Raw genomic sequence first — 24,962 nt, forward strand, 5'->3', positions numbered from 1 at the left:
GTGGCTGCGGCTGGCGCTCCTGGTTCCGCTGAGGGGCGGGGTCCAGGCTGGGGGAAGGCCAAAGGGGCGGTGCAGCTTCCTGGGCGTGCGCTGCCGGGTGTGGAAGGCGGGGCTTCACTCGGGGCGGGGCTTCTCACAGGGGCGGGGATTCCCGGGGGTGGGACTCGGGCCTCCCTGGCCTCCCTGGTGGGTGACCAGCGGTCCCGTTAGGTCTGAGCGGCCATGGCAGCGCGCTCGTTGAGGCTGCTGACCACATTGCTGGCGGTCGCCACCGCTGCCTCCCTGGCTGAGGCGAAGTCCGAGGCGGAATGGGACCTGACGACGCCTGATCTGCTCTTCGCGGAGGGGACCGCGGCCTATGCTCGCGGTGACTGGGCCGGGGTGGTTCTGAGCATGGAGCGGGCGCTGCGCTCGCGGGCCGCCCTGCGCGCCCTTCGCCTGCGCTGCCGCACCCGGTGTGCCGCCGACCTCCCATGGGAGCTGGACCTGGACTCGCCCCCGAGCCTGGCGCAGGCCTCGGGCGCCGCCGCCCTGCACGACCTACGCTTCTTCGGGGGCTTGCTGCGCCGCGCCGCTTGCCTGCGCCGCTGCCTCGGGCCGTCGGCCGCCCACTCGCTCAGTGAGGAGCTGGAATTGGAGTTCAACAAGCGGAGCCCCTACAACTACCTACAGGTCGCCTACTTCAAGGTGCAGATCTGCCAGGGCCCCGGGGCGGCCGGGGTCCTTCTGGGTGTGGTTGGCCCGGGGGGACTTGGGGGGCCAGGGAAGTGCTCGCGGAGAGGGAAAGTGGCGTCTTGGCCAGGGAGCTCTTCCCGTATCCAGGGAGAGCAGAGACCCTGCCGGGAGACCAGCCTCGCCGGTTCGCATAGGCAGATAGTGACCCCAAAGATCCAGCCAGGGTTAAGGCACAGACCAAGCAAAACTTGGTCTTGTGTTCCCCGAGAGGCCTCTTAGAGGGGACTACAGCGGCAGCTTGGGTCTCTAATCCTAATTTTGTTGTAAGTTACCGAGTGAGAAGCTAAGACCTTTCTACAGTATCTTCCTTCCGGTTCGCTTTTCAGTGATGCTTTTCCTGCTGCCCGAGTGCAGCAGCTTTCTTTCAGGACATGAGGTTGCCACGTCGCCAGTAGAGGATGTCTGGCCCCTCCCTGTAAGGGACCCTCTGGCTGATCGGTCAGGTTTCAAAGAAAATGAGTAATTTTAGGAATTCCAGAGTGCCTTAAGTCCAAGTGTATACATAGATTTGGAGTGCTTCTGATTTATGATGATAATGAGAGCCAACACATACTTTCAGACACTATTAAGTACTTTGCGTTTATTAATTCATTTGCCCAGATCCTGGCAATATCCTGTAAAGTAAGTGCTGTTATTAGCCCATTTTGTTGGGGAAAAAAGGAAGAAGGATGGACTTCCCTGGTTGGTGCAGTGGTTAAGAATCTGCCTGCCAATGCAGGGGACGTGGGTTCGTTCCCTGGTCCGGGAACATCCCACATGCCGCGGAGCAACTAAGTCCGTGCACCACAACTACTGAGCCTGCATGCCACAACTACTGAAGCCCACGCGCCTAGAGCCCGTGCTCCGCAACAAGAGAAGCCACCGCAATGAGAAGCCTGCGCACTGCAACGAACAGTAGCCCCCGCTAGCCGCAACTACAGAAAGCCCGTGCACAGCAATGAAGACCCAACGCAGCCAAAAATTAATTAATTAATTATTTTTTTTTAAAAGGAAGAAGGAGCTGTGCCGTGTATCTATTATATCCATAGTTTAAAAGACCTTCAATTCAACCTAAAGAGAGACTTAGAAAATCTTGGGGACCTCAAATTTCCACCTTTCCACAAGCATTATGCTTACACAGTTCTGGTCCATTCCTCCTAGTTTCCCAGAAGAGTGCTGGACTTGAAACCAAAATAACTGGGCTATGTCTTTGGTCATATCACTTAACAGCACTTTTATAAATTCTTTGAGGGCTTCCCTGGTGGTGCAGTTGTTGGGCGTCTGCCTGCCGATGCGGGGGACACGGGTTCGTGACCCGGTCCGGGAGGATCCTACATGCTGCGGAGCGGCTGGGCCCATGAGCCATGGCCGCTGAGCCTGCGCGTCCGGAGCCTGTACTCCGCAGCGGGAGAGGCCCGTGTACCGCAAAAAAAAAAAAAAATTCTTTGACATTTATTGAATACTTACTACATCCCAGTTCTTGTACAGGTAATTAAAATGCTTGACTTTATTTTTTTTGTGTATTACCTTGCTTTGCTGTTAAGAGTCACTTTAGTAGTAAGGGCTACTGAAAGGGTATGTACATCCAGCTGTGGGAACACAAAGGAGGAGGAATCTAGCTTTGTGTCAGAGAAGTTAGACTTGAAAGAAGAGGTGACATTTGAAGCTGATCCCAAATATTGTCAGAGAAGAGGAAGGATGGCCATTCACAATAGAGTGGGGCCAGACTGGGAAGAGAATTCTGCAGGCTTCAAGGAGCCATCATCAGAACTGGGCTGTAGAATGCTAATTCTGGAAGCCATGTGACGTAGGCCTTTGGGAGAAGGAGAAAGTGGTGGCAGGGTGAACCATTAGGAGATGACTGCAGTTGTCCATATAAGAGAAAGAAATGAGGTGCATCGTGCTTAGGGGGTAAAGGGCTGGGGGTGAGGTGAGGGGTGTTGAGATGGAGGAGAACAGAGAAAGGCAAGAGCAGTGCTGAAAGATATGGGAGAGAGAATCAATCCATAAAAGGGACAGACGAGAGAATTTCTAATTTTATAATTAAGGCAACTGAGGTACAGAGATGGGGATTGTTGACAGTGGGTCACCTAGCTATTTGGGGGTCACAGCCAGGGCTGACTTCTTGTTTAGTGTGCATTTACTAGTACTGATGATCATCAGAAAAGAAAAAAATATTTTTCTTAGCATATTACTAATGTGCTAGGATTTACATTTATTGAGCTAACTTTTTTTTTTTTAAAGGGAACGCTATTTATTTATTTAATTTTTTGGCAGTGTTGGGTCTTCGTTTCTGTGCGAGGGCTTTCTCTAGTTGCGGCGAGCGGGGGCCACTCTTCATCGCGGTGCACGGACCTCTCAGTGTTGCGGCCTCTCTTGTTGCAGAGCACAAGCTCCAGACGCACAGGCTCAGTAGTTGTGGCTCATGGGCCTAGTTGCTCCGCGGCATGTGGGATCTTCCCAGACCAGGGCTCGAACCCATGTCCCCTGCATTGGCAGGCAGATTCTCAACCACTGCGCCACCAGGGAAGCCCGAGCTAATATTTATTAAGCACTTACTATGTGCCCAGCACCATGTGTTAGAAGCTGGATATATATCCTCTCATTTAACTTTCCCAGCAATCCTGTGAGGTAGCGAGTACTATCTCCAGATAACCGATTAGAGAACTGAGTTTAGAGAGTAAACTTTAACTTGCCTAAAGCCCCAACAAGTGAATAATTAAACCTACCTTTGTCACCAGTCTGACACCACAATCCATGTAATTAATCATTAGATCATCAGTGATTTTTTTTTCAGGTAAAAATCATGTTTCCTCTCTCGGGTGCTACTTTGGTAATGATTAGGTCCCCACCTCTCAAGAACATTGCATCTGAACAGGCTGAGACAGAGCCAGTGTGAACACAGACCCCAAACCAGGGCTTTTGGAATAACAAGAACAGCAAAAAACAGCCTTTCTCTTCACTTACAAAGGGAGTCACTCAGAGGGTCCAAAGCTCTGTTTTCCAAACGTAGAAAACCTGGTGCTCAATGCAAACTGGAAACCAAAATATATCAGAAATGAAGCATAGTGCTTCCTCAAATACTCAAGGGCTGATCATCCTGCCCCTTCTACAAGGAGCAGCCCCACTCCAGCATTTTTAAAGGAAGATTTTTTTTGCTTTTTTTTTTTTTTGTGGTACGCGGGCCTCTCACTGTTGTGGCCTCTCCCGTTGCGGAGCACAGGCTCCGGACGCACAGGCTCCGGACGCACAGGCTCAGCGGCCATGGCTCGCGGGCCCAGCCGCTCCGCGGCATGTGGGATCTTCCCGGACCGGGGCACGAACCCGTGTCCCCTGCATCGGCAGGCGGATTCTCAACCACTGCGCCACCAGGGAAGCCCTTAAAGGAAGATGTTTTGTTTCTATTTCACTTTCCAACTGGGTATAAAATTTACTAAAAGGGATACAATGAATCAGAATAAATCAGCTCACTCACAAGAGACACTCTCAGATAATGATTTTTGGTTGCTGAGATTATTCAGCACGTTATTTCAAAGTGGCAAAATTCAGGACAATCTGAGAAGAGAATTCAGAAGTGGCAGCTACATTCGCTTTTAGGTTCATGTGTGATACACATACATACAACCCATTTTTCAGTGTATATGTCAAGGGGCCAAGACCCCTGATCAGCACAATATGTTATTTCATACATTACATGCACAGAACAACAGAGGGAGGGACACTTTCTTGGAGAGGTTCATAACGCTCTGAAGGAGGCTGGAGCCCAGCGCCCCAGGCCTTCATTAGCTGGACCCCTCCTCTTCTTTGATTGCGGCAACCTCAGAAGCAGCAGATTCCTATTATCGATCTGCTGGCTTCTCCTCCTCCTCCTCCTCCTCCTCCTCCTCCTCCTGGGGATAGAGGTACAGGTACTTCTGCATGCACTCCTGCATGGCCTGGAACTGGTCTACACAGTCCGACCCCTTGACATCCTCTGTGCTGCAGTGGAAGCAGGAAAAGGCTGCCTTGAACTGTTCCCCACACGGGCCTCTGGACATGCCCCCAAGGCATGGGCAGTTCCAGCTGAGGTCTCCATTGGGCAGGATCCGTCAGGGCTCATCTTACGGATCATTGGGGTCGTCAGCCACCAGCTCCGCGTTGCTTGGAGTTTCATGGTTTTCTTTGGTCACAAATATGATTCCATCCTTCCCTTCCTGCTGGCAGTAGGCCACAGTGCAGCCCAGCCCTCCAACCTCGCGGCGATTGTGGCGGCGGCCTCACGCCGTGACCTCTCCGCTACCGGGCAGGTGGCTTGGAGACCCGCGCGGACCCACCTAGTGATTTATTTTGGATTCTGCATGTGAAGCTGTATCATTTTGATATGCTGGAGTCCATTGCTATGGGCATGATTGTGACCTGCAGCACATTTTCCCCTCTCAGATTTCTGTATAGCCACTTGCTTTAACCTCATGAGCCCTGGGCTTTAAAAAGTCAGAAGATGCCATGTCTGGATTTTGTATAGGATCTTAAGACTTTTCAGCCACCCACCTTTTCCCTGAATGTGTCAAAAACATGTACACAGGGAAATATATATATAGGCAACTTTTTCGGCATGGTCTAATTGTTAACTGCTGGTACGCGGGCCTCATTGTTGTGGCCTCTCCCGTTGCGGAGCACAGGCTCCGGACTCCCAAGCTCAGCGGCCACGGCTCATGGGCCCAGCCGCTCTGCGGCATGTGGGATCTTCCCGGACCGGGGCACGAACCCGTGTCCCCTGCATCAGCAGGCGGACTCCCAACAACAGCACCACCAGGGCAGCCCTCCCCTACCCCTTAATCCTTGACTCTTTAGACTTTCTTCAGTTTAGCGCCACATCCGAATCTCGAGAGTATATTATTTAGGCAGTCAGTCTTCCATAGCATTCCCCCTACAATACCACCTTTGTTTTAGAATAGAATGTTTACACGTCTGAAGCATTGCCTCCTGTAATTTGAGGAATCCCTAATGCTGATTTGGGAAATAGCTGAAAACCTGCCCAGGGCCCCGTGCTTCTAATCTCTGGTATGTAGTTCCTGCAATAGGTGTGTTTTCTGGGCTTGGCAGGGGCTGAGGCACACTGAGTGGAAGGCTCAGGAAGGTGGGGATTTCCTGTTTATTGTGAACTGCACATTTGGACACAAACCATCAAGGTTTGGATGTGACAACCATGTTCTTGTTCTTCACCCTTAGATAAACAAGTTGGAGAAAGCCGTAGCAGCAGCTCATACCTTCTTCGTGGGCAATCCTGAGCACATGGAGATGCGTCAGAACCTGGACTATTACCAAACCATGTCTGGGGTGAAGGAAGCCGACTTCAAGGATCTTGAGGCCAAACCCCATATGGTGAAAACAACAAACAAACAAAAAACACTCTCCCTTTCTCTCGCTCTTTCTTTTTATTATAGTGACATTCACTAGGGTTGCTTTCTGATTACAGAAGTAATGTATGTTCATTGTACAACATTAGAAAAATGCAAATACGTAAAAAACAGAAAGTAATCATCTATAATAGTGCCACCTTCAGAAAACCAGTAGTTGATATTTTGGCCTGTTTTTAAAGTCTTCAGCATTTCTAATTTTTAAACCTAATTTGGCATCATAATGTGTATGTATTTTTCATCATCCCTTTTGAACTAACATTATATGATGCGTCTTTTCTCATGTCTTCAAATTTTCTTTGAAAACACAATTTTTAGTGACTGCATGACAATCCGTCTTATGCACACATCGTATTCATTTACTTGTCAAATTTTTTTGGTCATGTAGGTTTTTGTTTTTCACTACAGTGAGTGGTACAGTATTTCTCAATGTTCTTATTCTATTTATTTAGCAGGAAAAGTCAGTGTCCCATAAGAGGTATTATCTATGATGACATAGCATTTTTAAAAAATATTTGTTTATTTGGCTGTGCCGGGTCTTAGTTGTGGCCTGCGGGGAATCTTCGTTGCAGCACACGGGATCTTTAGTTGCCACAGGTGGGATCTAGTTCCCTGACCAGGGATTGAACCTGGGCCCCCTGCATTGGAAGCACAGAGTCTTAGCCACTGGACCACCAGGGAAGTCCCGATATAGCATTTTCATAAAGGGTGTATGTTGTAGTTTAGAAATAGGCATATTAGAAACAACATCAAAATGACTTTTACAAGTAAACCGTGTACATCTAGTACATTGTACAACTCTACACAGTTTGGGGTTTTTTTCTTTTTTTTTTCTTTTTTTTGTGGTACGCGGGCCTCTTACTGCTGTGGCCTCTCCCGTTGCGGAGCACAGGCTCCAGACGCGCAGGCTCAGCAGCCATGGCTCACGGGCCCAGCCGCTCCGCGGCACGTGGGATCTTCCCGGACCGGGGCACAAACCCGCGTCCCCTGCATCGGCAGGCGGACTCTCAACCACTGCGCCACCAGGGAAGCCCTCTTTTTTAGTGATTCTGTGACAAATGAAAATGGTTATTGTCTGCAAGAAGGGAGCCATGTCCCACAGAGAGCAGAAGTGAAGCAAAGTCTGTAATCAGCTGCAGCAGCCCAAATCAGTCCTTACTGCTAGAAAGATTGCTTTCGTCACCTCAAACCACATTCTGATAGATAAGAGTTAAATTTTTTTTTTATTAAATTTTTATTTTGAAAACTTTCAGCCCTACAAGAAAAGTGCAAGAAAATGACAGTGAATTCCCATATATCTTTCAAGTAGATTGAGTTAAATGTGTTCAAATTTCAAAAGAAAGTCAGATGTAAAGACTAAGTAAAGACCATTTCCAGCAGGCTTTCTTTGTGTAGCAGCCACCCTTTCCATCCCTAACCTGAGAGGGCTATGGGGATACCCGTGGAGGTGGCTGTGAGCAAGGAGGGAGGGCTGTCCGCAGTCTGCCCTGCATCTGAGTACCCCTTCCTCCCAGTAGCACGAGTTTCGGCTGGGAGTGCGCCTGTACTCCAAGGAGCAGCTACAGGAAGCCGTGCCCCACCTGGAGACGGCGCTGCGGGAGTACTTCATGGCAGACGAGGAGTGCCGTGCCCTCTGTGAAGGGCCCTATGACTACGACGGCTACAACTACCTGGAGTACAACGCTGACCTCTTCCAGGCCATCACAGGTGCGGGGCCCAAGCCCAGCCCTCGGCCAGTCCTCTGGGTTCTGAGGGCAGCAACGTGATTCTGCAGACACAGCACCTTCAGCCTCATTCCTGAATCTCTTAAATCTGGGAATCTGACTGAAAATTGCTTCCACTTGAATTTGTTCATCTTAAGCAGCATTTGAATCCTGGAAATTGACCTTATGGTTCTTCCCCCTCCTCGATTCCTTTCAGACCATTACATCCAGGTCCTCAGCTGTAAGCAGAACTGTGTCACGGAGCTTGCTTCCCACCCAAGTCGGGAGAAGCCCTTTGAAGACTTCCTCCCATCGCATTATAATTATCTGCAGTTTGCCTACTATAACAGTAAGGCCTCCCTTCTCTTTCTCAGCTGCTTTTCACTAAGCCAAAAGCAAGGAAGGCAGGGATTTGGCCACTGTGCTTCTTCAGGCTGTTTGATTTCTCTCTTCGGCTCTGGCAGGCACTATGCCAGGTGATCCCTGAGTACCTTATTACAAGCCACCTTCCAAGAGGCAGTACCAGCAGCCTGAAAAGCTGGGGGAGGGAGACTCTAGGACCTCACCCTCTGCTCCCCTCTATAACATTTTGCACCTGAGTTAAGTTATAGTAAAGGCAAGGGTGTGCTTCCATTTGAACCAGCTCACAGGGCATTTCCCTGCCCTTCTCCCTCATGTAGCACTGATGCTCTGGGGTGGGGTGAGGGGGCTGTCAATATCCAGAAAAGCAACAAGTCAGCAGGTCTTTACTGAATCCCCACTGTGTGCTAAGCATTACAGCATATTCAAGAATATACACTTTTATGGTTGAGGAGACCAACACATATCAACAAGAGCTCTGCCAAAGAGACAGTCTGCTATTGTAATCCTTCCCTTCTCTTCTGAAAATCCATAGGGAAAAAAAGGTAGGAAGACAGGGGAATATTCCTGAAATTGGTCTAATGATTGGGAATATTAGGGCCAATGTTTGAATTACTTGCAGACACTGAGCACCTTAAAAATCAATCGTATATTCTATAATTTATTCTGTAATTTCTCCCGCCAAATCAGGCAGTCGTGTTATGTAGCTGGTGCCACCTTGCCATGTCATCATTGCTTTGAGCTGTGCTGAGATTGAACATTAGGCGGTTTATGGTATCCAGGATTTGATGCTTTCTTCTCAGCCATTCTTTCCCCTTTGCAGTTGGGAATTACACACAGGCCATTGAATGTGCCAAGACCTATCTCCTCTTCTTCCCCAATGATGAGGTGATGAGCCAGAATCTGGTCTACTATACAGCCATGCTTGGAGAAGAACAAGCCAGATCCATCGGCCCCCGTGAGGTGAGAGACTTGCATTACCCTGGGTGGCTGCCAGCTGAACCCAGACCAGAAAGCAGAGAGTGGGGTAGAGGAGAAGGAGCCAGGGCTGCTCGGGCAGGGGTGGGGCAGGTTGCCTGGGTGGGTGTGAGTGCACAGAAAGCAGGGAATAATCCAGAACATTAATTACCACACTCTGGGCCCAGAAGTCTGTTCTCCGAGTCTGCAGGGAAAAGCAGAACTGCAAAGCAGCCATGTTCTTTCCCTTTTTCAGCACCTCCACCTTGAGACTTGATTTGGCTAAGATTTATCATTTTCTACTTCATGCTAAATTTGTTTTTCACTCACCTCTTTTCTGCCTCTGTTTTCTTCCCCACCCCGGCTTCTTTCTGCCATTGTTCTCTCTCTCCCTGTTTCAGCATTATACCCATCTCACTCCAAAACAAGGAAAAAAATCTATGAAATAGAAAGACTAAAACAAAAGGCACTGAAGTGCAAGCAGGCCCACGCCTGCACTGCTGGGGGGACTGCACTGTATGCTGTTCATTTAACAATGGCTATTTCTGGAATTACGGGTGATTTTTGTGTTTTGCTCCTTTATATTTTCTAAATTCCCTGCAGTGAATGGGTATCATTTTTGTATTAAAAACATGAAAAGTTCTCTGTTTTTAACTTAATGAAGTTCAATACTGCGAACCTTGATGATGTTTGTACATATGCCTTGCACAGGCCCTAGAGCCTCTCCTTCTTTTTTTTTTTTTTTTTTTTTTTAAATTTATTTATTTAATTTTTGGCTGCATTGGGTCTTCGCTGCTGCACGCGGGCTTTCTCTAGTTGCAGCGAGTGGGGGCCACTCTTAGCTGCGGGGCGCAGGCGGCGTTTCATTGTGGTGGCTTCTCTTGTTGCGGAGCACAGGCTCTAGGCACGCAGGCTTCAGTAGTTGTGGCACACAGGCTTCAGTAGTTGCGGCTCGCGGGCTCTAGAGCGCAGGCTCAGTAGTTGTGGCGCACGGACTCAGTTGCTCCGCGGCATGTGGGATCTTCCCGGACCAGGGCTCGAACCCGTGTCCCCTGCATTGGCAGGCGGATTCTTAACCACTGTGCCACCAGGGAAGCCCGATCCTCTCCTTCTTGAGCCCAGAACAATGAGGTGGATTTGAAGTCACTAATCTGGACTCAAGTCCTGCCTCCTCCACTTACTAGCCATGTGATTTTTGACACATCATGTGGAATCTTAGTCATGCTGCACTGCCCTGCTGAGTCTCATTTTCTCCTTCTGTAAAATCGGATTATGGTTCTTGCTCTGTCTTCAACACAGGACTAGTGTGAGGGTCAGATGAGATAGCGAGCCGACAGATGCTGTACAAAGTGTTGTGTGGACAGGTAGCATCACGGGGGTCTTGCTGATGGTACACAAGTAGCAGGTGGCGGGTGTTCTTACCTCTAACTTCAGCCACCTCCTGAGATGGGGTGGCTTGTCACTGTGGCCCTCAATCGCTTGTGTCCTGCTGGCCTCTCCAAAACCCAATCTTACAGTCTGTAAAAATAGCTGTAACTTTGGATGTTTTTCCTTTTGTCAAAGAAAATAAAAAAGATAGATAGCTACAGTTACTCTAGAGGCCCCTCAGTTGTGTATGCAACAAGTCTATTGGACACATGTAGGGGGTGAGAAAGCAGGCACACCCCTGGGCTGTCGGTAGGGCTGCAAACTGTACTGTTCATTTACCCAGCGATCTGACTGCCGGGGATTCACCCTTGGCTATACTACACAAGCGTGCAAAGGTAAATGTGCACAGATGTGCATCAGAAGTCCGCCGCTAAAAGCAAAAAACTGGAAACAAGCTCAATGCTATCAACTTGGGGAACTGGTTAAATAAAATTGGCACGTTCACTCAATGACGTACAAGATAACCATTATGTGGCTTGAGTAGATTCCTACGCACCAATATGAAATTGTCTCCGTGATGTAATTTTAGGTAAAGAAAAAGAAGACATAGAACTGTAGTGGTATTCAATTTACGTTTTTTGGTAATACATATGTATTTTTAAGTTTTTTAACTTTCTGCACAGATTGGTAAGAAACTGTTCATCGGGATTAACCCTCCCACGCCCAAGCATGGGCCTGTGGGTCAGGGGCTGGGCGGGGGAGAACTGAACATTTCTATGTATGTCTATCGATACTCCGGGGGTTTCTTTTAGCTACATTTTTACTGCTTTCATGTCTTTTTGAATGCCATCTAAAACCACCTTGGAAAGGTGTACAATCCAAGATTTGTAAAATGCTGTGGTGAATATCATAGTAGAGGGGTCAGCGAGCTAGAGTGGGAGCACGGAGGAAAAGTAAGCAACTGGTGGGTGGGGGAAGGCTTCACAAGAGGCAGTGGTGTTGACAATTGGTTTTAAAAGCTTTCAGTAGGTGAACGAGTCAGAGGAGGGCCTTTTAGATGGAGAACAGCATCTGCAAACCACCTGGACAACAGTCCAATGTGAACGGAAGATGGTGCTGGGGAGTTGCAGGCAATGAGGCCCGGGAGGGTCAGATTTTTGAGGGGTCTTGAGTGCCTCTCCAGGACCTTGGACCCTACTGTGTGAGGCAGGCAGTGATGAGCCCTCAAAGGGTTTGAAGCAGCCTGACGAGATACGATGGGGCAGGGCTCAGAATGGGAGGTGCCGGAGGCCCTCACGTGGGGGGGGGGGAAGCTGCTGGAGGAGGGGAGCTGACCAGGTGGAGGGGAGAGGTGGAACGGGAGGTGGGGCGGGGGGGTTCCTGCCTCCCTCCTCTCCATGTCTAATTAGGCACCACATTCCCAGCCTGGGGGAAACGTGCACGGCGCTGGCCCCGGGGCATACGGGTGGCAGGATACCGCCCTCACAGCCTCCACTCCAGCCCAGCGTGGCTCATTTTTCCTCTGTTCACTGGGAGAAGCAGGTGGATGATGCGGCAATAACAGACCTCCCATTCTGGTTGTTGTGGCGCTTACTGTGGCAAATAAGCACCCTTCAAATGTGTGTGGCATTTTATAGTTTACAAAAATTTTTCATAGCTTTTCTTTCGTTTGATTCTCATAACACCCCAGTGAGGTGGGGTCATCAACCTACCCAGAAGTTAAAAACCAAGGTTCTTCCTTCTTGGATCTGCAATCCTGAGAATCTCTAATAATGCTCCTCTTGCCATCCCCTCCCATATGGTGACTAGTTACCTTGTCGTTGTGCTCTTTGGCTGCTAGATGGTGACCGTTTGGATTTGAGATGGCGCCTCTCCTAGTCTCTTTGCCTGGTTAAGACCCCTCCCCCTGACCCTTTATTTATTTATTCTTTTTGCGGTACGCGGGCCTCTCACTGTTGTGGCCTCTCCCGTTGTGGAGCACAGGCTCCGGACGCGCAGGCTCAGCGGCCATGGCTCACGGGCCCAGCCGCTCCGCGGCATGTGGGATCCTCCCGGACCGGGACACGAACCCGTGTCCCCTGCATCGGCAGGTGGACTCTCCACCACTGCGCCACAAGGGAAGCCCCCCCCTGATCCTTTATAGTCATACTAGTGAGTCTGGGTCAGAAAGGGAAAATAAGTGGTCAGTCTACCATTTCTAACTAGAACTGCCCTTCTGGAAAGAAGGTAACTATCATTTCTTGAGCCCTGTCCCAGGCCAAGCACTGAGCTAGGTGGTTTATACCCATCATCGCATTTAATCATCACAGGCACCCTGTGAGGTGGGCGCTATTCTTGCCATTTTCGAGATGAGGACATTTAGGCTCCAGGAAATGAGTTAACTCGCACGGCAGCCTATGGCTGCCCATGGTGACCGGAATCTCTGTTTCCCTGCTTTATTCCAGTGTCGGCACAGTTCTGACACATAGCTGATACTCAGTAAATCAGTGTTGAATGAGTAAATGGTAGAAGTGGGACTGGCTTCCTGGCAGGCTCACAGAGCAGTTGGAGAGGGTTAAAGGAGATGACACATACCTAGCTTGGTGTCCAGCACTAGGTGAGGGAGGCCAGTTATTTAAACTCCTTAGGAGAAAATTTCCATCTTCCTCTTGGGTAAATATAATAGGTGATATAGGCCTCATTGACGCCTTTAAAGTTTTCCTTATTGCCCTCATCTTTTATTTCAACTGATGATGTCTTCTTTTTCTTTTCCTTCCTTCTTCTGCTGCTGGGAGACTAGCAGGGCACCTAGGGAAAGATGTGACCCCAGAAGGTACTTAGTTTCCCTGCCCTGGGTAAGCCCTACCACTGAGCACGTGTGGGAATGGCCAGATGCAGGACCCAGCTGCTCCTGCACTGGCCCAACTCCCGGGAGGGATACGGTCCACTCCAAGTCTGAGGGGAGGCAGATGGCATAGGAAAAAGCACGTGGGCTTTAGGATCGGAGAGACCCAGGCTTGGATCTCCTATAGTGTCACCTCAAACAAGTTGCATAACCCCTCTGTACCTCAGTGTCTTCGTCTGTAAAATGAGGATAATCTTATCAACCTCCAAGGTGGCTGTAAAGATTAAATGAATAACGCAGGAGTCACCTAACACCTAGGTTTTTCTTCCCCTGCGTGTTGAACTCCTGCGGAAGTCAAGAAGGAATACTTTTCCTTCCTTGAAGAGTTTTTCCTGAGAATCCTCAGGTTTTCTGTCTCAGAGATTAACGGCAGGGGAAGGAAGGGGGGCTGTCTCCCTATACGGGAAGCCTGGCTGTGCCAGCCTCAGAGGGGCTGCTTGTGTCAGGCAAGAGGAACCCTTGAGCACAGACGTGAGACTTTTGTCCCAAAGTGGGGGACGGACACACCAGTGATAGTGGGAGAGGAAGCCTTGGGTCGCACGGGGGGCAACAGTGTGGAACGAAGGGGCGGGGAGTGCGGGCTAGGGCCAGCGGCGGGGCTGAGTACCAGGGTGTCCCTCCCACTGTGTTTCCTCAGAGTGCCCAGGAGTACCACCAGCGAAGCCTGCTGGAGAAAGAACTGCTCTTCTTCGCTTATGACGTTTTCGGAATTCCCTTTGTTGACCCGGTGAGCCAGGGTGCCGGGAGCCGGAGTGGGGCAGGGATGCAAGGGGTGGGCTGAGCTGTACACCGTGTGCCTCTGGGGAGAGGGCCGTTAGGGGGTTGAGCCAAACAGGAGATCTGCGTGGACGAGAGACGGGGAATTCTGGGCAGCCAGGTACAGGTGACTCAGGTCCAGAGACCTCTCACTTTATCTCCTGAAAGGAGGCCGGTGAGATGGCGGATTCCCTGTAGGCCCTAGTATGTGCATCGAGACCTGGAAGATTCAGCAGGTCACCCGACACTTCGTGTTTTCCTGCTCTGCTTTTAGGATTCATGGACTCCAGAAGAGGTGATTCCCAAGAGACTGCAAGAGAAACAGAAGTGAGGGCCTTGAAGAAACTGCATGATTGGATCGGTGTGATGAAGCACTTGAGGCTTCCTGAGCCCAGGCAGAGGCAGATGTGAACTCCTGGCAAGGGGTGGGCAGGTCCAGTCTGGGAAGCTGGGGTGGGAGCCTGGGCTGGCCCTGGAATACAGCCCTCAGACTGGCTGTGCTCACAGGTCAGAACGGGAAACAGCCACCCGCATCTCCCAGGAGATCGGAAACCTTATGAAGGAGATTGAGACCCTCGTGGAAGAGAAGACCAAGGAGTCGCTGGACGTGAGCAGGCTGACCCGGGAAGGTGAGAGGACGAGCGTGGGGCCACCTCGGCTGTCATGGAGGCAGCAAGGCTGCTGCTCCCCATGTTAGCTGGGCAGCTCCCCTTAGAGAGCAGCCTCAGGATCCGAGTTGGCGCGGGTCAGGGCTCACCCCCGCCGTGGCCCTTCTTCACTCACCCACGGGACTTCCACCTGCAAAGAGCACTGAGAATTGGCCTTTGGTTAAGAAGTAAGACTCCTGAGTCACAGTGACACTAGTTTAGTTCGCTTCAGTAAGTATTTATAGGAGAAAACTTGTCCTCTCGCCTTACTCCCAAACTGTTTTCTCCCAGCTGCCATCATTTGTCCTGTTACCGAGCCTCAAAATCTTCAAGTCTCCTTTGGTCCCCCCTTGCCCATCCCCTCCAATCCTCTGGGGGGGGTCCTGCCAATTAGGACTCTGCTCTCTTTCTCTCTCCCCACCCCTTTTCTTGTCCCATGGCCTCAGGTGTGCATCAGGCCCCCAGCCCCTCCTCTCTGCACTCATCTTTTCTCCTCCAACCTGTCCTTGCCCCTTCCCACCTGGGGGCTAGACGAGTCTTCCAAACACAGGGAATCTGATGCCGTCCTCCCTGCCTGCCCCTTTAACCGTATGTTCTACCATTCCCCACTTATACCTTTTCTTCGTCCTTGGGCCTCTCTCTGCTCACAAGTCTTTGTTCAGGCCTATGCCTCCTCCTAAACACGTCCCATCATCTCTCCCTGTGAGGTGTCTCAGATCCACCCTACAGAGCCTTTCTTAAACTCCAGGCCAGTTGGGATCCACACCCCCATTTCTGTTGAACTTCCAGGGCACTTTGTACTTTCACAAGGTCTGCCTTGTGTTGGTCATTTGTGTAATTGTTGGAACAGGTGCTGTCTTCAGGTGTTAATCCCTTGCCTTTTCTAGCACGGTGCTTGGCACACGCTGAGGCCTCAGTAAATAATAGATGGAGTCGAATTGGGTCTCGGGTATGTCCCCAGCACAGAGAGACACCAGGAGAAATAGAAGAGAGAAAGGCTGGCCTTTACTCTACAGTTGCTTCAATTAACAAGTGCTTAATTTAATGAGATTAACATGTTAAAGAATTTGTCCAGCATTCCTTTGTTTTCAGAGAGCTTTCACCCTGTTATTTCTCTTGGTTCTCATAATTCCCTGGGAAGTGGGTTGGGCAGATTAAAAGATCCTCATTTAAAATAGATGATGATATGATGGTAGCTAAACTTTTAAGCATTTACTAGGTGCCAAGTGTCGTGCTAAACTTTAAAGTTGTCTTATTGTTCTTTACATCAAACTTACGAGGTAGATGCTGTTTTACAGATGAGATAAGGCTCAGGGAGGTTAAGTAACTTGCCAAGGTCACACAGCTAGTAAGTGGAGGATCCAGGAGTCAAACCCAGTTCTTTCTGGTCCTGAACTCATGTTTTAGGAATGTCTTTATGATGTTTCCTCAACAATGCATGAAAGCCCAGGAGCTAACAGCTGTGGACCAGGACTTGGATCTCCTGCCCTTCAGCTCTAAGTTCCATCCTCTGGACCACCCTAACTTTGGAAGCGATCAAACGGGAGGTTTCTCTGGTGAACGGGAAACAACTGGAATTTCTCTTCCTTACAGCAAGGCAATATCTGATGGAGAGTGTCCGGACAGAACTGCTGCTGGATTTAGCCGGTGTTATTGCTTTGCAGGTGGCCCCCTGCTTTATGACGGTATCAGACTCACCATGACCTCCAAAGTCTTGAACGGCTCCCAGCGGGTGGTGATGGATGGTGTCATCTCTGACGATGAGTGCCAGGAGTTGCAGAGACTGACCAATGTGAGGGAACCCGGTGACCACACCATCTCCCTAAGGGCCCAGCCTCCCCCGACTAGGTGCCTCTCAGGCACTGAACGATTGCCTGCCCCTTGCTGCGGGCCGTCGACCACCTCTTCTTGGGCCCTCAGCTGCCTGGCTAACCCCACCTGTTTTTGGGGCCTCGTAGGCAGCAGCAACCTTAGGAGATGGCTACCGGGGTCAGACCTCCCCACACACTCCCAGCGAAAAGTTCTATGGCGTCACTGTCTTCAAGGCCCTCAAGGTAGGGTCAGTACTCTGTTCTGGAGTATGGAGAAGGGGGAGGGGGACGCGCAGGCTCTGGGGAGGAGTTGGAGATGGTGGTAGGGAAGTTCAAAGTGTCTGCCTGTCAGCGTTCCAGCTGCCGCAGAGGCAGGATAAGCCATGCTGGGTGAGCTTGACTTTCGAACCATGGCTATTAGTGTAATAACAATGAGGCAAGCAAGCAAGACTGATACCCCGAGCTTGAGAGTACTTTCTGAAGAACCGCTGTACTTCTGAGCAGGTTACTCAGAAAGAGAAGTGTGAAGGCGAGGGGAGGGGGCGATGGCAGAGAGTCGTGTTCGGGAAGCAGAGGGACTGGTCCTTGGCGGGCACGAGGAGTGGGGCCTGGCGCCCCTGTGGTCTCTGTTGGCCCTCAGAGGAGCGTGCAGCGTAGCTGACCACTGGTCTCCTCGGCAGCTGGGACAGGAAGGGAAGGTTCCTCTGCAGAGCGCTCACCTGTACTACAACGTGACGGAGAAGGTGCGGCGTGTCATGGCGTCCTACTTCCGCCTGGACAGCCCCCTCTACTTCTCCTACTCCCACCTGGTGTGCCGCACCGCGATCGAAGGTGGGCCTCCCTCAACCCGCAGCCCCCGTGCAGCACACACTGCTCACCCAGGCACCAGCTGGATGCGGAGGATGCGGAGAAGAGCAGGATATGGTCCCTTTCATCCTGCTGGGGAACCAACGTAAACCAGTGCGATGAGTGCAGCAGAGGAAGTTCGAGTCAGTCTCCCCGGGGAGTCAGGAGGGCTTCCCAGAGGAGGTGATGAGAGCTGCGCAGGATGAGTAAGAGTTGTGGAGTAGATGGGGCAGCGGGAGGACGTTCGAGCCGGAGGAAGCAGCATGAGCAAAGGAGTGGAGGCACCGAGCGACCTGCAGCTGGGGGGGCGGGGGGCTAAGAAAGTGGCCATTTCCGGAGTGTAAGGTCAAGCGGGGACGGGGGGCAGCCACGTAAGACTGGTGAGGTCCTCAGAAGCCAAATTACGGAGCACTGTATTCAAGAGTATTTTGCATCCTGCAGGTCAGTGGTTCTCAACGCTGGTATTGGCCATACAGGTGCCCTTAGGTGAATCATGATCTGCGTTGCAAGTTCTCTGTCACTAATTGTTAAATACCAAATTTCTGAGAGAACTGCTTATTTTACAAGTTAGGGCAGGCTGGAGGTTGTTCATCATTCACTCTCCCTCTGTCACGTTCCCTTTTTCATTCCCTAGGAGGGGTGAGGCACGGCCAGTGTCCAGGAACCGCGCGTGACCCACAGCCGGGTCTGTCATGCCAGAGCCTTCAGCGGCCCCTGGTGCCGATATGACACTGATGGGCAGCCGAGATTAGAGGACTTTACTCTCCCTCAGAAAGTTTGGAATTCTATCAAAATCTGGGCACACCCAAGGAATGTGCCAGACTAGCAACTGTGTGTGTCTCGTCCCCCAGATGGGGGCCCTGGGGCCTGGGTAGCAGGAAGCCAGGAAGAGTCGGCAGGCAGTGAAGGGCTGGGTGAGGCCTTGTTTTCACTCACCGAGATTAAGGGTTTAAGGTTAGGCTTGCTGTTATGTGTCTAAAGACTTGGAGAGCGTGGATCCAGCCAGAGGAAGGGAAGCTGGTCGGCAGTGACCCCCCTGCCCTCGCATGCCAGCAGGAGAGCTGCAGTGTCCCCTGAGGTGCCCCAGTGCTAACGTGTGTCTCCGTGGCCGCAGAGGCACAGACCGAGAGGAAGGACGGTAGCCACCCCGTCCACGTGGACAACTGCATCCTGAACGCCGAGGCCCTCGTGTGCATCAAAGAGCCCCCCGCCTACACCTTCCGGGACTACAGGTGCCAGCTCTGCTCTGAGGCCCCCAGGGCCCTGTGCCCTGCCCCCTCCCCCAACACAACACATGCATGTTTGGGCCCAGCTCCTCCCAGCGTCCAGGACCCTCTGGATTGGGAGTCAGATAATACGGGAATCATTACAGTGCAGTGTGAGGGTAGGACAGGGAAAGGTAGACTTGGTACAGGAGCACCCCAGAGAAGGGCATGGTGCATTCTCAGGGGCGAGGGTAGGGAGGCGGGAAGGTCAGGAGTCGTGTTGGTGAGGCTTCAGAGAAGGCCCCCCCGCTCCTGCTGCTGGTTGGGAGCACTTGGAGATAAAGGCACTGGAGCCGTGGGTGTCTGAGGGGCAGGAAGAGGAAGTCGGTGTCGAGGTGCTCTCTGCCTTCCCCAGTGCCATTCTTTACCTGAACGCAGACTTCGACGGAGGAAATTTTTATTTCACCGAACTAGATGCCAAGACCGTGACAGTGAGTGCGCCCTTGTCCCCATCCCTGGGAGGGGCGCCAAAACCTCAAGGTGCAGTGGGCAGAATGGCCAGCTGGTCTTCCTGGTGGCCAGCACTCCCCTCCCCAAACCAGGGGGCCTCTGACTAGTCACCTGTTCTCTTTAGCTCTGGTCTTTGGGAAGCCAGGCAGAGGAGCCATCCCCTCCTGGACCTGAATGACCCCATGTCCCTTCTGAAGGCAGGTTATGGTCTCTGTCCTGTGTACCCCCCTCGTCGTCTCCTTTAGGCAGAGGTGCAGCCCCAGTGCGGAAGGGCCGTGGGATTCTCTTCGGGCACGGAAAACCCACATGGAGTGAAGGCTGTCACCAGAGGGCAGCGCTGTGCCATCGCCCTGTGGTTCACTTTGGACGCTCGACACAGCGAGCGGGTGAGAGCAGTTGGTGCTGCTGTGACCTGTTCCTGGCAGGGCCCTTGTTCTGCTTCCACCTTCCCCAGTCCCATTGCCGATGCTTAGACGTGAAAGAAGCACTGGGCTTGGGAGTCCAGAGAGACTCCTCGCTTCGGCACTGTGTCACCGTGGTCCCCGGCCCTTCTTCCTTCCTTGGGAATGGGGCTCCAGGTGGGGGGCAGGGGGGACAATATGGGGAGTGATCCTGGCTCTTGGTCCCTCGCTGGGTACCACCTCTGCTGCCTCTGCCCAAAGAGTAGGACCTGCTGGGATTAGGATGAGCTCAGAGGCCACTAGAGAAGAGCCTTCTTGTTCTCCAGGAAGTAGCACCTGAGAGATGGTGAGTGCCTGGTCCGGAGGCCTATCTGAACAGCCAGGGGTTTGTCCTTGCAGGACAGGGTGCAGGCGGATGACCTGGTGAAGATGCTCTTTAGCCCAGAAGAGACGGACCTCCCCCATGAGCAGCCCCAGGAAGCCCAGGAGGGGCCCCCCAAGCCCGTACAGGGCTCTGTCTCCAGCAGTGAGTCAGGACACAAGGATGAGCTCTGACAGCTCACGCGTGGACGGTGATCAGAGCCACGTGAGGAACCCTGTCCTGCACCCTGGACTGGCCAGCCTCCGGTGAGGAGCAGTGGGGAACTTAGGTCTGCCCCCCAGCTGAGGGGACTCTGCTCACAGCCGTCCACATGGTGCTGCCGCTCTTGGAGTGGACACAGCAGGATGGCCCTCTCCCCCTGGGCCTGACCGAGGGCTCAGGATGCAGGCCCAGAGCCACTCCGGGGGCCTGCACAGGCAGCCACGTGACAGCAATACAGTATTTAAGTGCCTGTGTAGACCACCAAAGAATAAATGATTCGTGGTTTTTTACTCGGTGGTTTGTTCAGAGTGGAGATATGCCCATCGGCCCCAGAGGTCTCACTTGATAAAAATTACTCTGGGCAGGATGCAGTGGCAGGCATGGTGTGAAGAGGTCTAGCTCTGTACCCGGCTCGGCCACCTCCTGTGCAGTCTCAGGCCAGAGCCCTTAACCTCAGGGACCTCAGGGTTGTCATATGCATAACGGGGACCATAATCGCTGCTCTGCCCACCTCTGGGCAGTTGTGGGGCCCACATGCGATGCTGATGTGACAGCATTTTGTAAACTGGAACGCTCTGGGTGGATGGCAGGGATTATTACTAATCCTTCTCTGGCAGCTAGCAGCGGTCAGCAGTGCTCTGGCACGTTGCCCCCGTGTCGGCCACATGCATCGTGCTCTGATGTCTGGCCTCAGGGTCCTCATACCTCAGGGCCTCCATGTGCAGGACAACACACACCTCTAGGAGACAGAGTAAGAGCAGACCTGGAGATTCAGCTCCTCGGGCCACAAGCCCATCTCCCTCCTGGGCTTGAGATGCAGTGCGGTCGTGGATTGGGAACCTGCACCCTGAGAGCCCATTTATTAAATCAACCAGGGTTTATTTATTGAGCACCAGCTAAGTGCTGGTGCTGGGAATATGGTGTCAAACCAAACAAGTCCCTGCCCTCATAGAGCTTCTGTTTTAGGAAGGGAGACAGGTAACAAACACATACATGTGTGTGTGTGTAATCCTTTGAGGTAGAAAAGAAGGCAGGTCAGGCCCTGAGGAGAAGGCAACAGCAAGGAGGCCGATGTGCTGACACAGAGCAGCCAGTGAGGTCAGGGTCCCTGGGGCCTGGTCATTCGCTGAGCACCTGGGCTTTGACCCAGTGGGACAGGAGCCCTTGGAGGGTTTTGAGCAGGGGGGTAAGAGCATCTGACTTACATTTGAAAGGCCTCAGTGAAGAATGTATGTGGAGAATGGGCTACAAGGGCAAGAACGGAGACAAGGAGAGCAGAACGGAGGCTGCTGCAAAGACCCCGGGTGGAGATAGAGGTGTTGTGGATCGGGTGTTGCCAGCGAAGGCAGCGAAAAGGTCATGTTCTGGATCTCGTTAAAGTAGAGCTGACAGGAGTTGCTGATCAGTTGGATGGTATGAGGAGGAGCAACAAGGATTCAGCCTAGGAAATTCCCTGGTGGTCCAGTGGTTGGGACTCCACACTTCCACTGAAGGGGGCACGGTTCGATCCCTTCTTGGGGAACTAAGATCCTGCATGCCAAAGGGCACGGCCAAAAATAAAAAAAAAGAAGGATTCAGCCTAAGCAGTTGGGGAAGTGGAGCTGCCCTTTCCCATGACGGGGCAGACTGCAGGTGAGATGATGGTTATGGGGTGTGGAAAGCAGGAGTCTGTTTTTGCATGTGTTGTGCTCAAGTTCGAGGAGCCTGTGAGACAAAAGGTTTCTGAGTTCAGGGAGAGGTAGAGGTAGGAGCCAGAACTTTGGGGGTCCCCATCGGCATTTGGGGGGGGTGTTCAAAGCCAGGAGACTAAGGTCAGTGTAGACAGAGGAAGAGTCAGAAGACTGGGCCGGGCTGCAGGCAACTGGGGCTCTGGAGGCAGTGGGGTCCAACAGAGGACACGAGGAGCAGCGGTGAGCAGGGGAGGCAAGAGGCCTAGTCCTGGAAGCCGACGAGAGTGTTTCAGGAGGCGGGGCTGAGCAGCGGTGTCTAATGCTGCTGAGAGGTTGAGCAAGATAAGAACTGAGAACCCTCTTTTGGATTTGGTGACATGGAGACCAGGGAGAACTTTGGCAAGAGATGTTCCGGTCGACGAAAGACTGGAGTGAGTTCAAGTGAGAAGGGGAGGAGAATGAGTGGTGCTGGTGGGTATAGACAACTCTTCTCGGGAGTTTGGCTCTCTGTGGGGGGCAGGATGAGCCGGAGGGAGATGTGAAGTGAAGGAACGGTGGTTTTTTAAGCCGGGAGACATGATCCCATGGGGACAGTCACTATTCCTTTAGTCATTGGTGATCCCGTGTCCTGTTCGGATGACCCACTCGCCGTACGAAGAGAGGACCATGTTAATGGAAAGAGCACGAGCTTCACCCACGTGCTGAGCTGGGCAAGACTCTCACTTCCACCACTTCCAGTTGTGTGACCTCTGAGTGCGTTTCCTCACCAGTAACATGAGATTACAGTCCTTTCCTCCCAGGATGGCTGGGAGAGTATCATTGAGGGAATACTCATAGAGAGCCTGGCACAATGCTTAGCACACAGGAGATACTCAACGTTACAGAAAACTCCATCAGCCTGATTCTGGTCTTCCAGAAGTTTCCACATCAAGGCGGGTGACCTTCACCATTTCGAAGTATGCTAAACCCAGAGAGATAGCAGACTATCTCAGTTTAGCTCATGAAAGGCCACATGTTTTCAAGGGCAACAGAACTGGGATAAGTGAATATAATTGTGGTGGGTGAGTCCTCCCAGCAGCAGGAGGTGATGGCAGGGGTCCGGGCTGAGATGCTGTGCTTGCTTGGCCTGTTTGTAAAACACGGGCATGAGCAGGTCAGCCCTGAGGAAGTCTGCTTGAGGTGAAGGGAGAGCAGCCATGGGAGCATTAGAGGGGATGGGAGGCAACTCAGCAAACTTGGGGCAGATGTGGACGTGGAAGCCGTCCATCTCTGGCACCCCAGGCAGCTGGCAGAGCTCTCAGCAGGGGTGCCAAAGAGGGCCAGTGCTCAGGGTCGTTTGGGGAAGAGAAGAGGACACTACCAGACAGCCACATGTGCTGCAGAGGTGCCCTCACCCTGGGTTAGCCGAGGGACACAAAAATGGGGCCAGTGGTAGGGCTGGGAGATGCTTTCAGTGCTCAGGAAGGAGGCAAACGAACAACGCACCAAGTGCTGTGAAAGGAAACATGCAAAGAGCATTACAGATCCCAGATCAGAGCACCTGACCATGCCGGGGCAGGCAGGGCACTGGGGTGGCCACACTGCTGGCTGCACTGCTTTCTAGCTGTGCCACCTGGACAAGTCCTCTCCATTCCGAGCCTGGGATTGCACGGGAAAGTCAGACTCAGAGTTGGGGGGAGTTTGACCAGCACCACCTCCTCCTGAGCCCCCAAGGTTTCAGGTGGTGGCTGCAGAGACTGTGCTGGAGTCGGGCCCTCCTGACTGGCCGAAGACCAGGGAGGGGGCTCCAGGGTTTCACTGGGAGGGAGGCAGAAACCGTTCGTCCTCACACCCATCAGTCAGTGGTCAGCACAGATCTACCTACAAAGCACCCGCCCTGCCAGGCGCTGCCAGGCAGGAAGGGGCAGCGGGTCATCAGCCACCAGCAGTCGCCCGCAACCAGGGTGAGGGCACAAGGGGGAGACCGCCCAGGAGGCAGTCCTTTTGGAACTGAGCTTTCATTAGCCACATTTCTTCAGGCATATTATGTTTTCCAAAAGCACTTCTCGCCCATCTCGATTCTTGTGAACTCCCTCATGACCCAGACAGATGAATGCTATTATCCCGATTTTTCAGTTTAGGAACCAGGGCCAGAGAAGCTAAGGGACTTGCCTAGCATCACACAGCTTTTCAGTGGCAGAGGTAAAGCTAGAACCCCCAAGCTTCTCATAACGTAAGTGAAAGCACCTTTAAAACAGTGAAGCGTGACACACCCCAGGGCGGTTTCTAGTTAGCTCTTAATGGAAGCTGGGGTGGGTCCTGATCCTTCCTGCTCTCCCTGCATGCCTGGGAGTCGCTGGACTGCAGGGGGGCACTGGGGTGGTTGGAGTCCTGATGGAGAAGCTACACAGGGTTAGGGAACTCTACTCCAGGAGCGGGATCTGAATTCCAAAGGGCTTTGGAACATTGGTGAGGGAAGGCCATCGGGGCAGGAGGGGATGTTTTGGTAGAACAGACTCAAGACCTCAAATAACAGAAGGGATAAACAGAAGAGCTTCTGTATAACAGATTCACTTTGCTGTACACCTGAAACTAACACAACATTGTAAATCAACTACACTCCAGTAAATTTTTTTTTTTTTTAAAGAAGCACTTCCGAGGGATATGTGAGCCTCATTCTGGATCATAAAGTGGCTCCGGGTCCTCGGTGTTGGGGAGGGCTCTGGGGGTGCCCAGGGTGGAGGAGTGAGAAGGCCCTGGGGGCAGCTGTGTGACCCTAAGAGGCTAGCTTCCCCTCTTTGGCTCTCAGCTCCTCATTTGTCAACGGAGGGGCTTGCAGTCCCCGTCTCCAGGGCTGTGTGGCTCTGACACTCTGTTTCTCTGTAGCCTTGAAGATCCCGAGGCTCAGAGACCTGACTCAGGTGCTCCTCAGGACCGGAATGACCCCTGTATCCTTACAGAGAGAGCCCTGCGGAAGGCTGGGAGAGGGACACCCGGCCTCCGGGAATCACTGTGCTGCGCGGCCGCCCCATGCACGCACCTCACACTCTCTCAGACATTGGGCAGCTCCCTCGTGACTCCGCGAAGCCTACGTCCCCTTTAGAGGTGGGACGAGGCTCCACAGCCAGCTCAGCCTCGCCCCTCCCAGTGCTCCTCAGAAAGGCGGGGTATG

The 24,962-nt window shown here is 52.2% G+C and overlaps 1 protein-coding gene and 1 pseudogene across 1 annotated transcript; one reads left to right on the forward strand and one right to left on the reverse strand.

Annotated features, from left to right (window-relative positions):
- Nucleotides 1–134: 134 nt before the first annotated feature.
- P3H1 (prolyl 3-hydroxylase 1) lies at nucleotides 135–20,431 on the forward strand. The gene is made up of 15 exons (XM_059074346.2): nucleotides 135–687; nucleotides 5,923–6,075; nucleotides 7,628–7,817; nucleotides 8,031–8,162; nucleotides 8,997–9,136; nucleotides 14,020–14,109; nucleotides 14,413–14,465; nucleotides 14,646–14,767; nucleotides 16,450–16,577; nucleotides 16,744–16,839; nucleotides 17,277–17,427; nucleotides 18,557–18,674; nucleotides 19,063–19,138; nucleotides 19,403–19,543; nucleotides 19,958–20,431. The coding sequence occupies exons 1-15, from the start codon at nucleotides 223–225 to the stop codon at nucleotides 20,111–20,113; spliced, it is 2,211 nt and encodes a 736-aa protein (XP_058930329.1). The 5' UTR covers nucleotides 135–222; the 3' UTR covers nucleotides 20,114–20,431.
- Nucleotides 4,497–5,307, reverse strand: LOC131765576 (mitochondrial intermembrane space import and assembly protein 40 pseudogene; annotated as a pseudogene).
- Nucleotides 20,432–24,962: the final 4,531 nt, after the last annotated feature.

This window comes from Kogia breviceps, chromosome 1 (genome assembly GCF_026419965.1).
Source record: "Kogia breviceps isolate mKogBre1 chromosome 1, mKogBre1 haplotype 1, whole genome shotgun sequence".
Taxonomy (NCBI): domain Eukaryota; kingdom Metazoa; phylum Chordata; class Mammalia; order Artiodactyla; family Physeteridae; genus Kogia; species Kogia breviceps.

What these genes read in the sequence shown, in the direction of transcription:
- P3H1 (XM_059074346.2), top strand. Translation starts at nt 223, where the DNA reads ATGGCAGCGCGCTCGTTGAGGCTGCTGACCACATTGCTGGCGGTCGCC. An exon ending in TTGAGGCCAAACCCCATATG is followed by an intron (nt 6,076 to 7,627) that starts GTGAAAACAACA and finishes TCCTCCCAGTAG; the next exon opens with CACGAGTTTCGGCTGGGAGT. An exon ending in GTGCCGCACCGCGATCGAAG is followed by an intron (nt 17,428 to 18,556) that starts GTGGGCCTCCCT and finishes CCGTGGCCGCAG; the next exon opens with AGGCACAGACCGAGAGGAAG.